Source organism: Ascidiella aspersa, chromosome 7 (assembly GCF_963924565.1).
Source record: "Ascidiella aspersa chromosome 7, kaAscAspe10.2, whole genome shotgun sequence".
Lineage (NCBI taxonomy): Eukaryota > Metazoa > Chordata > Ascidiacea > Phlebobranchia > Ascidiidae > Ascidiella > Ascidiella aspersa.
The window spans coordinates 278,856-293,133 of record NC_139453.1 but is presented as its reverse complement, the minus strand read 5'-3'; the positions used below and the strand labels follow the sequence as shown (position 1 = coordinate 293,133).

Below are 14,278 nucleotides of genomic sequence, written 5' to 3'. Positions count from 1 at the left end.
TTCAAATACATTACATTACTGCATAATTTAAAACACCTTGGTTAGGTTAATTAGTTTGTTAAAGGGCAATTTATTGATGTTAATAATTAAGACTTATTTATATAATATTCAGGTATTTCTGTAATGTTTAATACTTGGTCTACCTTGAAATTAGGTGTTCTGCATACTTTAACTTGTTTATATATTGTATAATTTTATTGTTTGCAATTAAAACACTGCTGCATCTAAATGTTTTTTTGAATTTATTTGTCAATAATTATTAAAATGTCTCCAATGAACTAAATAATGAAATCATCTTTTTCCCTTGACTAACAAACGTCTTTCAGAAGTCTATTGAACACTGAATGTGTTAAAGCTAATAAACTGATCGCACTTTTTGTTTTTAGATCGTTTACAAAGCATGGAAGCAGAATCTCAAGCAAAATCGGAAGCTGTCCAAGAAATGGAATCCCCTGTCGTACAAACTGCAGGTTTGCATTAGGGAATGCACCAACCTGATAGTTTCCTCGCTAATATAAGTTTAAATGAGATTGTTTATTCCCTAAAAATGCTAATAATATAATATTCAGAACTAATGTTTCAAACTAATATTTGCAAGGTTTTTTTAAGGTTATGATTTATACTTACAACTTGGTTGTAGTATTAACAATAGAACATTCCGAACTTAACTTTATTTTATTTTGTCCGAATTATAACAATATAAAAAAACTTGAAACTAATCATTGCGCAATGACAATGACAACTCTAAGCATTCTCTAGTGCTGTTAATTAAATCGAATATAAATAGTTACAAATCAATTAACTGGTGTGGATATTTAAACTTGAAATTTTCATTATAAACATAAAATATCCTTTTTATGAGATGATTGAAATCAGTTTGACAAAAAGCTTATATTCACCTACTACGGCTTATTTACACATGCAAAGGTAGGAGCAGTAAAATTGTAAAGAATGCAAATATAAGCAAATAATGCAACAACAGCTGTAATAAAACCAAATACACAGTGGTCCCAACTTTTTTGCTTGCAGTACCGAAATTATAAATTGTTTTGCGGCGCCCTTACTAGGCTTTTTGCTGAGTGATCACACTAACTGTTCGCAAGTTGAAAAAACTTTTTGGTTTGTTGCTAGCATACACAAAAAATTGAATCAAGAAGATTACTAATAAAGCAAACATTAGAATCCAAAATAATTCGAAAAATATCTCGGTACCAGTGAATGTCAGAAATGGCACCCGATTGTAAACCACTGGACTAATAGGAAAGAAAACATAAAAAAAATTTATCTGTATGCTCTGCAGCGCACCAAGTGGAAACCGACCAACTCCAAACGACATCGAACATGGAACCTGACGGTAATTCGTGGAGCAAAAAGCTGGAAGCGGAAAAAGCGGGATGGAAGCAACAAATGGAAACGGAGATGGCGGAATTAAAGAAAAATATGGAGGCGGAAATGGCAGAATTGAAGAAAATTACAGAAGCCGAAAAAGATGATTTAAGAAAAAAAATGGAAGAGGAAAGAGATGGATGGAAGAAAAATACGGAAGCGGAAATCGAGGATTGCAAGCAAAAGCTGGAAGTGGAAATTGATGATTCATGGAAGCAGAAGTTTTCCATAAAAGAAGCGGAGATGGCAGAATTTCAACAACTTCTTGCGCTGAAAGCTGGAGACGTGGAAAGTTTAAAGAAAGAACTCGAAGACAACCAAACGGAACTTGAGAGGTTCCGCAAACTTACGGATGAGCAGAACAAAGAAATAAAAGATCTTAAAGGTTGGTAGTGTGAATTTTTATTGTAACTTAAGAATAATGTTTATATGAGCTAACTTGGTATAACATTCTGTAAGGAGAATAATCATTTATCACATGATAACTCTTGTAGCAGTACATCATGTGACATAATTTCATATCAAATCGCGGTAGAAGTATCAGACATTTTTCAGTTGAAGTAATGAGGCTATTTTCTAAAAACTAATTTCTTTTTAAGTGGAAAATGAGTGGCTAGATTCCAAACTAAACCAAGCCATGGCTGTAATGCTTTAGCAGTTTGGTTTTGTATCAGTCATATTATACAGTTACTTTATGGTTTCTGTTGGAGTATTGTCAGAAGGCTAAAGTTTGTTATCTTGGTGGTACTTTTTTGATGGTCTTGTATTTCAGGTTTAAGTCAAATCGTTTAATTTCTGTTTTGAAATGTTATGCAATAAATTTTACATTAATTGAATGCATTTCATCATCACTTTGCCATAGTTAGTCTCCTAGAATAAATTTTGCAAAAAATAATCAGTTCCTATTGGAATATACTGATTTCAATTTTTCCCCAAGTTTATTCCTTAAATTGTGCACATTCTGTGAATAACGTTGTTAATCTTCGCCAATATAAATTCCCGGTTTTCTGTTAACATCAGCTCACCCAAGTTAATCAGGTTAATATCGATCGTAGCGGAACGTTACGTCAGAATTATTGATCCCTGTGCTTTGAAAGGCTTCATTTTATTCAGTTCCAAACCTCTATGCTTTTTGTTTGCATAAACACAATGTAGAGATATCAGTCAGAATTTTGTCGTAGTTTAAACTAAAGAGTCAAAAAATTCTGCTTTACAGGAAATGCCAGACTTTTCATTTAGAATAAAGTTTTTATGGACACCCCTCAAAATGTCCAGGTTGTTTTGTAAGGTTGTGCAGCTTTTTGCAAATGTTATTTACTACAAGTATCGCAAAAGGAGCTAAAAATATTACTTTCTAGTTGGAAGAAAATTTTAGAAAAATGTAAAACATATTGGGTGGATGTCACATTTCAGACAGAATTTTGTAAAATATTTTCTTTATCTCTATTTGTATTTAAAAATTCAAAATATTATTGCACAATTAAAATTTTGTTGACTTTTTAGAATGCATTAGTCACGACCATGAAATGTATCTATTTTAATAAAGAGTCCATAATATTTTAAATATTTTCTATATCTATTTATGTCTGGTGAATTTATAAAAAGACAACAATATTTTTAGTATGTTTTTGTCACCACATTTTTCAACGTGGGCATAAAGCTACTGTAGCAAATATTCGTCTCATTGTATTATACAATTAAAATGTTGTTGACATTTTATTGAGCGATCGTTGTTCTGACATTTGTCAGGAAATGGTTGGAATGGAAATATCTACACATCCCTTATGACGCTCGTAAGCGTTATCTGCATTTCTGTACGTCGTGAAAATGCTGTTCATATATTAGATTAACAGTTTGGCAAATTCATGGCCGCCGAATTTAATCAGCAGTTTATACTATTATAAAAAATAGTTTTTATAAATAGAACTGTGCTGGAAAAGTCAGCTTATTGTTCAGCTATTTACTAGTTGACCGAACATTTTAGTAATACAAACATGCAACATTATAAAAAGGTTTATCTATATGGAATTTGGAAGAATAGGAACAGTTAACTATGTTTTTTAAAAGGCCTTAATGCTCACAATTGGACATGACAGCTATTGTAGTTTTTTTTTTTTTTAAGTGAAGTTTTGTCAGTTGTGTGGAATGCAGTGTACAAATTGTTTTTGTTTGCAAGCAAAATTCAAAGTGGTCAAAAGTTGTTTTATCACAAGCTATTAAAATGTAAAAAGTAGTTCAGTTTTTACAATCAACACTCAGGTCTAAAAGACATGTGTTAGCACCATCATCCTTATTTCTTAAGATTTGTTCCTATCGTTAAGGTCTACATTAGTAAATTATTGTTCTTATATCTAAGAAATGTCACTTCTGTTCTTTTTTGCTTAATTTTTAACAAGTCAACAAAAATAAACCATATTATTATTTCCCTAAATTTATTTGTTAAATCATAGTTTTTCCAAACATCCTAATTTTTGGGTGCTCAAGCTTTGGCAGCCATGCTTATAAAGTTGCACATTATAAATCGTTTAGCTTAACAGTTGATTCAATTTTTTTTGCAGAGCTGTAAAAATGAAATGCTTGGTGGCTCTGTTTAAAGTTTATTGCTATTATGACATCACTGTTAATATTCTTCCAGAATGCATTGTTACATCTGCGTGATTATTTTTCATGTTGTTCTTGCCCCCCTTTCGGGAAAGGTGATCCCCTAAAAGTTTTGTGTTTAATTCTCCTTTTAGGATTAAATTATAAATTCACATATTCAGTTTATATTGTGAAAAAAAATATCGCATTTTCAGGGTTTCTTGACTTTGATGAAATTGCAAGAGCTGTAAAAAATGAATTTGATCTGGTCTTTATGTTTTAGTGGAACTTTTAATGCAAAGCAATCAATATATAGAACCATGCTTATATTGGAAGGATATGCATTTTGCTTTATTCTGGTTTTACAAGCAAATAGTGCTTTGGGTTATAAGGCTATCCATGTGGTTTCCACATTCTTCCAAATTCACTGTAATACCACAATGTACATGCAAAACATCAATACTCATGAAACATGGAAATTTTTTTTTTAATTTTAATAGTATTTGCATACAACAGAACAGTTATACCTTAGGAGCATAATCTTCAGATGTTACCTCTTTTTATTCTTCCAGGTGAATTGGTCGATGTGCGAAAGACCGCGGAATCAGTTCCCCAACTTCAAAGTGACATCGCTATGCTGACATCGAGTGGCGAAGAGCGTGAGAAGTCATTCGTGGCGCTTCAGCAGAAACTTGCCGACAATCAACTAGATCTTGACCAATCAAAAACAGACGTCACAACTTTAAAAGGTAAAAAAAAATGTAGTATGCCTAAATTATTTTTGAAGTGGGAATAATAAAGACTGAATTAAAAATCATCAATTTAACATTTTTTGAAAAACAAACACCATAAGTGATTTGTATCCTTTTTTTTGCTTGTAAAGCATGTTTATTTAAGACTAATATAAACTGTTGCTACCAGGCATACAGTTGCTTATGTCTGCCAATGCAATATTCAACAAAGAGTTTAAACTCATTTAATTCACTTTTGTGAAAATTATTTGTACATAACATTAGTAATTCAGTGATATTTTATATTTGTTTGTAGAGGCGCTTATATAATGTGGCCCACTTTGTAGTTGTGGGTAATCACATTTCTGTGTATGTTTTAAATGTGACATACAAAAATATTAAAATAAGCAATTATAAATAAAAATAAAAATATTTATTGTGTAATAACTGTCTGGTATGAATAAATAGGTAGCTGAATATTTAGTATGTTCGTTGATAAGTTTTTACAGGTAGTTTCAATGTTTTTATTTTTTCCAAGATTTGTTTGTAAAACTAAAACAACTCAGTTTTAACCCTAACTTTGATAAAACAAATTTTACTGATAGTTCACAGTTTAAACCCCTTTTCTTAATCCATAGATTACATTTTTAATATGGTTAAAATCTTGTACTTATATTATTACACACTTTTGCTCTGTATATTCTGGTTACCAACAAAGACTTAAATGTATTTTTCTATATTATTCTTATTAAAATCACGGATATTGTGCTTTTTTGTCAATATTCTCAGTCATTTTTATTGTTTAAGAACAGCAGTCACTTAAAAACTGCAAATTTTTACAAAATAAAACTTATTTTCTAGATAAACTTTTTTCTTTCTACATTTTTAGTTAAACAGTCCTTTGCTGTAAATCAAGCTTAATAAGCATAAAAAAATAAAAATAACAAGAAAATGTTGTCAAATAAATTTATCTTATTAATTTAACTGGACGGAAAAAAAGCTAAAGTTAGATTTGAATGAAGTTGTTAATTACAGAAAAGTCAGCGGTTGACCAGGAATCTATTTCTGCGTTTGGAATCGAAGCAAGTTTGTTGAAAGAAGAATTAGCGACAAAACTACAACACCTCGCCAACTCTGAAGAAAGTTGCGCTGAAATGAAACAAAAAATGGAAGAATGTTTTGAAACACTTGCACAGTAAGAAATTTTAAGAATTTCATACTTTATATCCGGCTTGTTTAAAAAATGCTCTTTTTATAAAAAATAAGGCTATGTTGATAAAGGTATAAGTGCTGTATGTTATTTACTGTGTTCATTATATTTTTTATATAACACACATTTAAATCTGAAATCCAAAATAAAATTGAAGTAAAAATTACTTTAAATAAATTGTTGTAATTCGGCATAATATTCCTGTTTTCTTCAAAATAGCACAAGAAAAAATAGACATTTAAACAAAACCACTCTATTTTTCGAATTTATTTAAGAACAAGATAAAAAAATGTTTATTTTACACTTAGTTACAAAGTTAATTCACTTTAAAAATGTTTTTAAATTTATTTTCCTTTATTTAAATCCCAGGTCAGCAAACACAATTGTGATTGTTTGTCATCAATCGGCCCATTGTTACGTGTATTTGTTTGTGATTCATAATCGCACTGGGAATGGTTTACAAATATATCAAATTTCACAGAAAAGAAGAACTGATTGCTGCGTTGGAAGAAAAGATTGGCGCGTGCTGCAAAGAAAAAGATCAAATTAAACTCGATTTCGATGAGATCTCGACTCAACTGAAAGAGTGAGTTTAGTTTTGCGACTTTAAATTCATTGTTTCGGCAGAATGCTGCAAATTTCTTGTTAAAGGTTAAAAGTCTAAGTAATGTTCGTTTTTGGAAAGTTGTTCTCATTTAATATGTTTCGTTGAAGAAAATTTTGTTTTTGATATTTTTTGTGCGATTAGTATTTCTAGGGTGGATTATTTAACGTTTTTTACCATTTTTATCAAGTAAATAAATTAGAAAGTCGTTTAAATGCAAAGCAACACTTTTAAATGCGATTTTATCAAGTCTGCTTTAAACCCATGTTTGTTAGCAGCTCTTTAAACATTTAAATCGATGTAGTTTAGTGTAAAGTGTTTGTTGTGGAAGTACCACTTGAAGCGCCTTCAATTGTTACCGAATAGACGCGATTGTTAGGCATTGTTTCCATTGTTTAGCAGGTTGATTGGTTCAGTTAAGGTTTTTACTTTTGTTCATTTAGAATTGTTTTATTGAATTATTAGTAAGTTTTTTGATCTTGTTAGTTTTGTAATTCCTACAGAGCTTTAAAAGTTGATTTATGTTATAATTTAAGCAGCAATGATTGCGAAGCCATGATTTGTGTTTTAGCTTATTTGTCAGTTTGTGAGTTTTGTTTTTGCAACAAGTCATAAACGGCATTTAATTGTCTTAAATAAATTGAAGTTCACTTCATTAAAGCAAAATTTATAAGTAGGAAAGAATTAATAATTTTCTGCTGATTCAAATTTAAACCTTTAAGTGTAAGTGTCAGGTGGATTGCGCAATATATTTGCAGGTTGGACGTGTGGGGTGTTTCTATAAACTTCTTGTGTAAGCATTTGTGACGTAATACCTCGTGGCAAATAGGCGTCCTATGTTGTTTTATATTATCAACAAGCTTGTTGTTCGAAATTTACAAAATATAGGCGGCGGCGCAATTATACATTAAGAAGTTTTAATAGTGAGGGATCTAGGCTTAAATGACGAATAAAAAGCTGTTATTTTGTTGTGTTTGAAAATAAGGTTTTTGTTGAATTATAGAAAGTTAAGCTGAGCTGACGAGACTAGGCGCCATTTCCACTTTGGACTGAATACTTGTAATATCGGGTTAATACGACTGTGTGTGATTATTTTGGATGCTTTGGGTTGTAATCATGTTCCGTGGCTCGCTTTGTGTTAACCCCGCACCCCAGAAGTCCCCGGTAAATCCCCTTTGGGGCAAAATATGTCGGAACAAGCTTAAACCACAGACTTATTTCGAGGCAGGTTTAGTCAGTTTATTTTGTTCTTTCCACTGCAGCTTATTTAGGCCTTCCTAGTTACTTAAGCGCTTGTAACAATGGCAGGATTGTGACGTCACAGCATGAGCGCGATTCCAGGCCGCTTACGACGCGGTTCCAAGATTCCGGTTCCACAAACTTCCAAGGTTCGGGCCGGGGACGCGGGTAACCCCCTCAGGTCCCCCAGGAGCCGACTCAAGCCCCCCACCCCTAGGATGACGTCACCACGAGCTGGGGCCGCCGGGAATTCCCCCCGGGACGCGGTTGCTAAGCAACAAGACGTGATCGTTCACCTGCAACTGAGCGAAGTCAGTGAAGCGAAAAGTCACGTGCCATGTGACGTAGCACCGCAGAAGATGACGTCAGAGCGCGTAAACTTTGCGAGCAAAGAGGATAATGACGTCATCAGTGACGTAGAGCATCGAGATATGACGTCAGATATCATATTGGAGAAAGCACTTTCTGTGACGCCATCATGCGGTTACCATGGCGACAACCTGGAGGGGATTTTTGTTCCGCAGCTGATCGGGATTAATGACGACGAAGATGACGTCATACCCGCTACTGATGACGTCAAGTGCTCGGTGAAGCGTGACGTGTTGGAGCGGATTAAAGAATGGTCAGAGATAGTTTAGTCAGTTCAGTTAGCGAGAAGGTGCCCCCCCCCCGATATATATGACGTAACAAACGTTTTTATGGGCACGCGATTTATTTCACGGCATTCAAATGTTTTTGCAAATTATTACAAGTTTTCGCACAACCCTGCTTTACAGGTCAGAGTCAGAACATATATTCCTACATTGACCTGATGAAGCAAAGGTTGTGCAAAAGCTCGTAACTTAAATTAAAATTGATCAAAAGTGAAACTCGGCTTCAGTTTTTGAATAAGGCAAATATGGCTTAAGACAGAGATTGCAATTGATGGGATTATTACGCGATGATTAGATCCATGGACGTGACCTGGACATGCGAAACTTTATAATATCATTAGATAAAATGTGATTGTCGTTTGATGCAATTGTGATTTTTTTGTGAGCATTTTATTCGGTCCAGCAAACATATAGAGCAGTTTTATATATTTGGTGGTGATTTTAAGCGGGTTTAAAATTTCCACACGTCTGTATTAATAAACCCCTACACAAAAGCTTTGCGCCTTTTCAACTAGCGGCAAAAACTTAAATATGTGGCTTAAGTATAACACGAAATTATAATGACATCGTTATTATGGATAATGTGTGTCTTGTCAAGAGTATTCCCAGTGAAAACTTGTCCTATCCAGCCCCCCTGAAACAATAAATGTTTATGCAAAATACTTTAGATTTATTTTAATGCGTACGACTCGAGGTGCTTCTTCCACTTAAATTCCGACAGTTAGTCAATTAATTACTATATCTTAAGAGTATTTATTTACTATATCGTATTTACTAATCACCACTCCGCATATAAAACTATGTTTTTGGTGATTATTTTGTGACGTCACATTTAGCGAAAGATTTTGAGCATCTCTGTCAAATAAAAGTTTGCGTGTATGCTCGCCGCATACAACCCCTTCATGGTATATATTCAAAAAGGAAGTTAAAACGAACAAAAATACCGCCTCTAGCACACCTGCCCCCTAGCGGCTAGCCACTAACCACCAACCATCCGCTGTAGGGCGCTGCGTGAGCGTGAGGAGGTGAGTTGTGAGCTGAAGCGGATCCGCGAATCAACTTCGATCAAAGAACAATCTCTCGTGGAAGAACTCGAGCGGAACAAAACTCTGCTCAACGCATCAGCGCAGGAGAAGGAGAAGGTACGTCATCATAGTGACGTCACACGTGTCACGTTGGCGCTGAGTGTTGTGAGTAGGGATGCTTGTTTTTACCCAATCCCCGATATTTTTGATATTTTGGGCCAAAGTGCTGCGATCCGATGCTGGATGACGTCATTTTTATGCTCGAATAATCAAAAAATATGAAAGTAAAACGTTCAAAGGTTATATTTTTGGATTGTTTCGCCCAAACTTGCTTTATTGTCGATAAGTTTATTTACCCCCAGCTATTAACGTTCTATTTTTTTTTTTTTTAAATTTACCTTAAAGTTTAAACCGCCCCTTAGGATCGCAAATAATGGCTTGAGTTTTTCATTTACTTGGCATTTTCCACCTTAAAAGTCAGTTTTTTTTATGAACTCAACATCTTTACGCTTAACCAAAAACGGAGGCAAGTAAACTATTCACCCTAAAGCAGCCCCACAACCAAACGTAACCACCTTTAAAGTTTCAATTTTATCTTTTTCGCGTGTTTCAGCATAGTAATGACGTCATTTGGTATCGAATCGAGATACTATTGTCTAAATATCGTGTATCGGAATAATATGTCAACTATCGGGCATCCTGCTCGCAACATTATATAATTTGTGTCAACATATTGTGAATAAAGTAATGTTTAAAGTTTTCTGACGTGTCTGTTTCCTATTGGCAGATGGAGACCACGTGACCACAACCCAATGATCTGTAGTTTCTTGCTTAAAAGTCACGTTTTCGTCGAAACATTAACTTTTAGCAAAAGTAGACTAATCCCTAACCACGTGACTGTGTGCACTGGTGCGTTACTAGAACCAATCAAGCGTGACCTAATGCGCTGCTCTGATTGGTTGAATGTTGGTTGCTTGTGAATGGGTGAAAACCTAATCTTTTTTTCGTTTTAATCGTACTCAAGTTTTTTATTGATTTTTTTCTCTATAAGACCTTTTAGACCTTTTCTGTGTTATAAAAGTAGATGAATTTTTTTCCGTGTTTTTTAGAAAAAAAATTAGAATTTTTTTTTTTCGCCGATTTCCTCAAATCAATAATATTGATTTGTGTGAATTTTAGGAAAGCATGTTTTTAAACTCATCATTATCAAACAGTATTCGCTTTTCATTTAGTTGATAATCGCAAAGTGTTACGTCATAGTTGCTTTATTGCGCGCTTGTAGTGACAAAACAATAGACAATAGCTGCATCACTGTTGCGTCACAGCAGGGATTCTTGACCAACTTCGTCTTGAAGTTAATTCTGCTCAAAATGGTGACGTAAATCAACACCAACAAAAAAAATCGTAAAATGCACATTTAATCGTACTAACGCCTTTTTGTTTTAAACTTAACTGTTTTTTTTATATTTTTTTACTTAACTCGCGCATAATAAATTTAAAATATAACTGCTTTTCTTAAACCTTACTTGCAAGTGGAATACTTTCAATAAAACTAAAGTTTTAAGTCCGGAAGTTAACCCCTAAATTTTATCCATTTTTTTATTCCAAGCTTGCGCATAATGATGGAAGCTGATAAGCCATCCACAAAATACTCAATATTTAAAAAAATAAAACAGATCATTCAATATAATATCGAAATAAGTGCAAACAAAATTTTATCGTTTTTAAGGCCTTTTTTAAACTGCTTCTCCATAATAAATTTTACTGGTCTATTAAGTAGGCAAACGCCAAACTTTCACAAACAGTCCAATTAAAAAAATCCATTAAATTTCGTTATTAGCGACCTTTTAATAAACTTGAAACAAAATGTTGGTGTGGTGCTCTCTCTCGCCTCTAGTGGCATGGTTCTAACGCTGCTCTCATGCGAATTAACCCACTAACCCTCGTTTTCTACTTCCGCCGGGGGGCGCCGCAGCTCACTTCCGCGTGTGACGTCATGGACAGCGAGTTGTCGGAAGTGACCACTAGATGTCGTGAGCTTATACGTGAGAGGGAGTCGGTGGCGGGGAAGGAGGCCAGGGGGAAAGCGGTGAGATTCAACTTTTGTCAAACTTTTATTTTTTATTTTTTTTTGTTAAACATAAATCAATTTTTCGGGCGAGTTTTTATGTTTTTTTATTAACCTTTGTTGGAAGCGGTGAGATTCAACTTATTTCCTAATATATATACAACCGAGTGTTGCTCATCCAGCAGTATAATATAATCATTTTATATAAAACTACTGGAAGAGCAACACTCGGTTATATATAATGCCTGGTAGCAATAGTTTATTTATATTTTCTATTTATTTACGATTTTTTATATTTTTTTGGTTAACGGCCAAATTCCGAAGTGTTTTTTTTCATGGGTCGAACTTTTAAAGTAATTGACGTGTTTCTGTTAATTAGCGTTTTTTTATTTTAGCCAACCCTTTTATTGTTATTAGGACGTTTTAGAGAAAATTTGATGAATTGTATTATTTAACTCATTTTTTTCACTTCAATGTACTTTGCTGCATGTTGCGTTTTTGTTAAGTTATTGCTCATGATCGAACGAGTTTTCATTTTTATGTGAAACACTTGGCTTTGACTCAAGTCTACTGGAACTTAAGTGGTTTTAAAATGACTTGTTACCAACATTCAACTTTCTTACCAAGCTCCCGCTTTTGCAATTTCAGGGTTTTTAAATTTCCGTATGTTCAACTTTTAAATATTATTTTTCCAGATGTTTTTCTTGGGACTTCTAATCGCCATTCTCGCTGTAGCGACTTCCTTCATTCTGCTCAACTGAACAAACTTTTCTGCAATAAGTTCTCTCAATAAAAACTCGCGTGAACCTTGCTTACTTCGCAGTTTGTTTGACCCAAACATCGCATAAAAGTATTTAAGTCGTATTTTTCTGGGATGAACATTTAAACCAGGAATCGCCAAACCGCGACCTGCTACATTTCTTAAACATAAAATACATTTAAAGTCGGATGCAATTCTAAACTAAATTTTGATGAAATTTGAACCGAAATAAAATTTTATAAAGCTAACGATTTATTTTTGTTAAAACAAATATTTATTCTTTTCGTTACGATATTCAAATTGATAAAGTTCGACAATTATTTTCAAGTCCGACCCGCCATTATCAGGCCTTACAGTTATTTTTATTAAAAAGTTTTGTGAACCTGCTTTAAACCAGCAGCGCTTTAAATCCCTTCCTTCGCTGTTCACGTATTTCGCTGTAGTTTTTGTGTTTTTTGGTCAAACCAGTGTTTTTTGCCAGAATTCTCAAACCTTTTCTAACTCAGCAAACTTATGGAGAAGTTGGATTTTGTTTCTGCCGCAAACTTTTCGTCGACAAAATTTTGTTTTCGCAATCATAAAAATCCGGGAAGTCTGCCTTTTCACTCAATATAACTGCTGAGTCATGTGTAAAACTCCACTGTCATACTTGCCCGCACTGACAAAATAATTTAGCAAAAGCGATTCAAGTAAACCCTCTGCCTGAACGTGGCTAATGAACAACGCTCAATTAAAAACGGCAAACAATAATTTCTCGTCAAACAATTAAAATATTCTTAAGTTGTATGAAACTTAGAATCCAGTGTTTAAACAAGTTCTTATATATTCCATGAGAAGCGATTCAGCTCTTGCGTGTTATTATTTCTTTGTGTTATATTTTCAACTTACACACGTTTTGTTGCGCCTTTTTGTCAGCCCAAGATTTCACAACTCGAACGAAACATTTACAAACTCATAACGTCATTTCTTACTAGGGCTGTTCGATAATATCGGATCGGAGCCGATACCTGATGCCAAGTGGTAGTATCGGTACTCGCCCAATAACTAGAGGTCACTAAACTTCTTCACCCAAAAGCGAATTTGGTCCTAATAACCTAAAAAATTCCCTTGAACGTTTCAATATTAATTTACTTTGTTTGTTTAAGAATAGTAATGACGTCATTTGGTATCGGATTGTGTATTCGGAATGTCAAGTATCGGCCACCCCATGGTTCTTAGCAAACTGGTTCATTCGGTTTTGAGCTGGTGAACCTTCTTTTGGTGCCTTTCACTGTTTCTTCACCTCTGCCGCCCCCTAGCGCCAGCGGTTGCGTGTAACTCTCCCCGCCAGATGTCGCCCGCGTTCGGGTGTGTTTCGTGTATAAGGATCAAGGAAATATACACTGTTGTTGTTATCGTTAAGCCCCTTGTTATTAAAAAGTATAATAAACCTGTCGTGTTGTCTCACATTCGGGAATGCCCCTACTTACACGTCATGCAATTAGTGGAATTGAAGGAATTTGGAAAAATCCGCAGAAAACACGAGATGAGTGTTCACTGTTGTTCAGTTAGTTGAGCTGTAGCAGTGGTTCGCGAACGTTTTTAAGTGAGGTCAAAATTTTAGTTTTTAGCACCTGCCTAGCCAAGGCAGTATAAATTATGTTATTTATTAGTAAGCAGTTTAAAATTGTTTGATGACGTAATGCCCCATCGACATATTTACTAAACCTTTGAGCTCCAATATAGTTCTGTAATCAACTAAACTTGACTTCACACAAACTTGGTTTATTGAAGGAAGTTTAAACGCCGCCACAACTGCTTATATTGCAATAATTAAGTTCAATAAGACGAAACCAAAGAAATGCGTTAATGTAGTAATTCAGGTTACGCCGCTCTGGACCCAACTTAAATAATTCTACAGCAGTGAAGTTTTTGGCGCGACCTATTTTTTCTAACCTACACTAAATCTGGCGAGATTTGATAATGGTGGTTTACTGCTGAGAGTGCGGGGAGTATGTTGAAGTTGTATTATGTTTATGTTCA

At 34.2% G+C, this 14,278-nt stretch overlaps 1 protein-coding gene across 1 annotated transcript in view; it reads left to right on the top strand.

The window, feature by feature from the left end:
* The window catches only part of LOC146137161 (uncharacterized), a 34,613-nt gene extending 20,923 nt beyond the window's left edge, over positions 1 to 13,690 (top strand). Inside the window, exons 21-29 of the mRNA XM_083393736.1 lie at positions 387 to 470; positions 1,301 to 1,771; positions 4,539 to 4,715; positions 5,733 to 5,892; positions 6,389 to 6,493; positions 7,836 to 8,372; positions 9,407 to 9,545; positions 11,404 to 11,517; positions 12,192 to 13,690. Of these exons, the coding sequence (XP_083249862.1) occupies positions 387 to 470; positions 1,301 to 1,771; positions 4,539 to 4,715; positions 5,733 to 5,892; positions 6,389 to 6,493; positions 7,836 to 8,372; positions 9,407 to 9,545; positions 11,404 to 11,517; positions 12,192 to 12,257 (1,853 nt within the window). The 3' untranslated portion in view covers positions 12,258 to 13,690. The remainder of the gene's footprint in view (positions 1 to 386; positions 471 to 1,300; positions 1,772 to 4,538; positions 4,716 to 5,732; positions 5,893 to 6,388; positions 6,494 to 7,835; positions 8,373 to 9,406; positions 9,546 to 11,403; positions 11,518 to 12,191) is intronic.
* Positions 13,691 to 14,278: the final 588 nt, after the last annotated feature.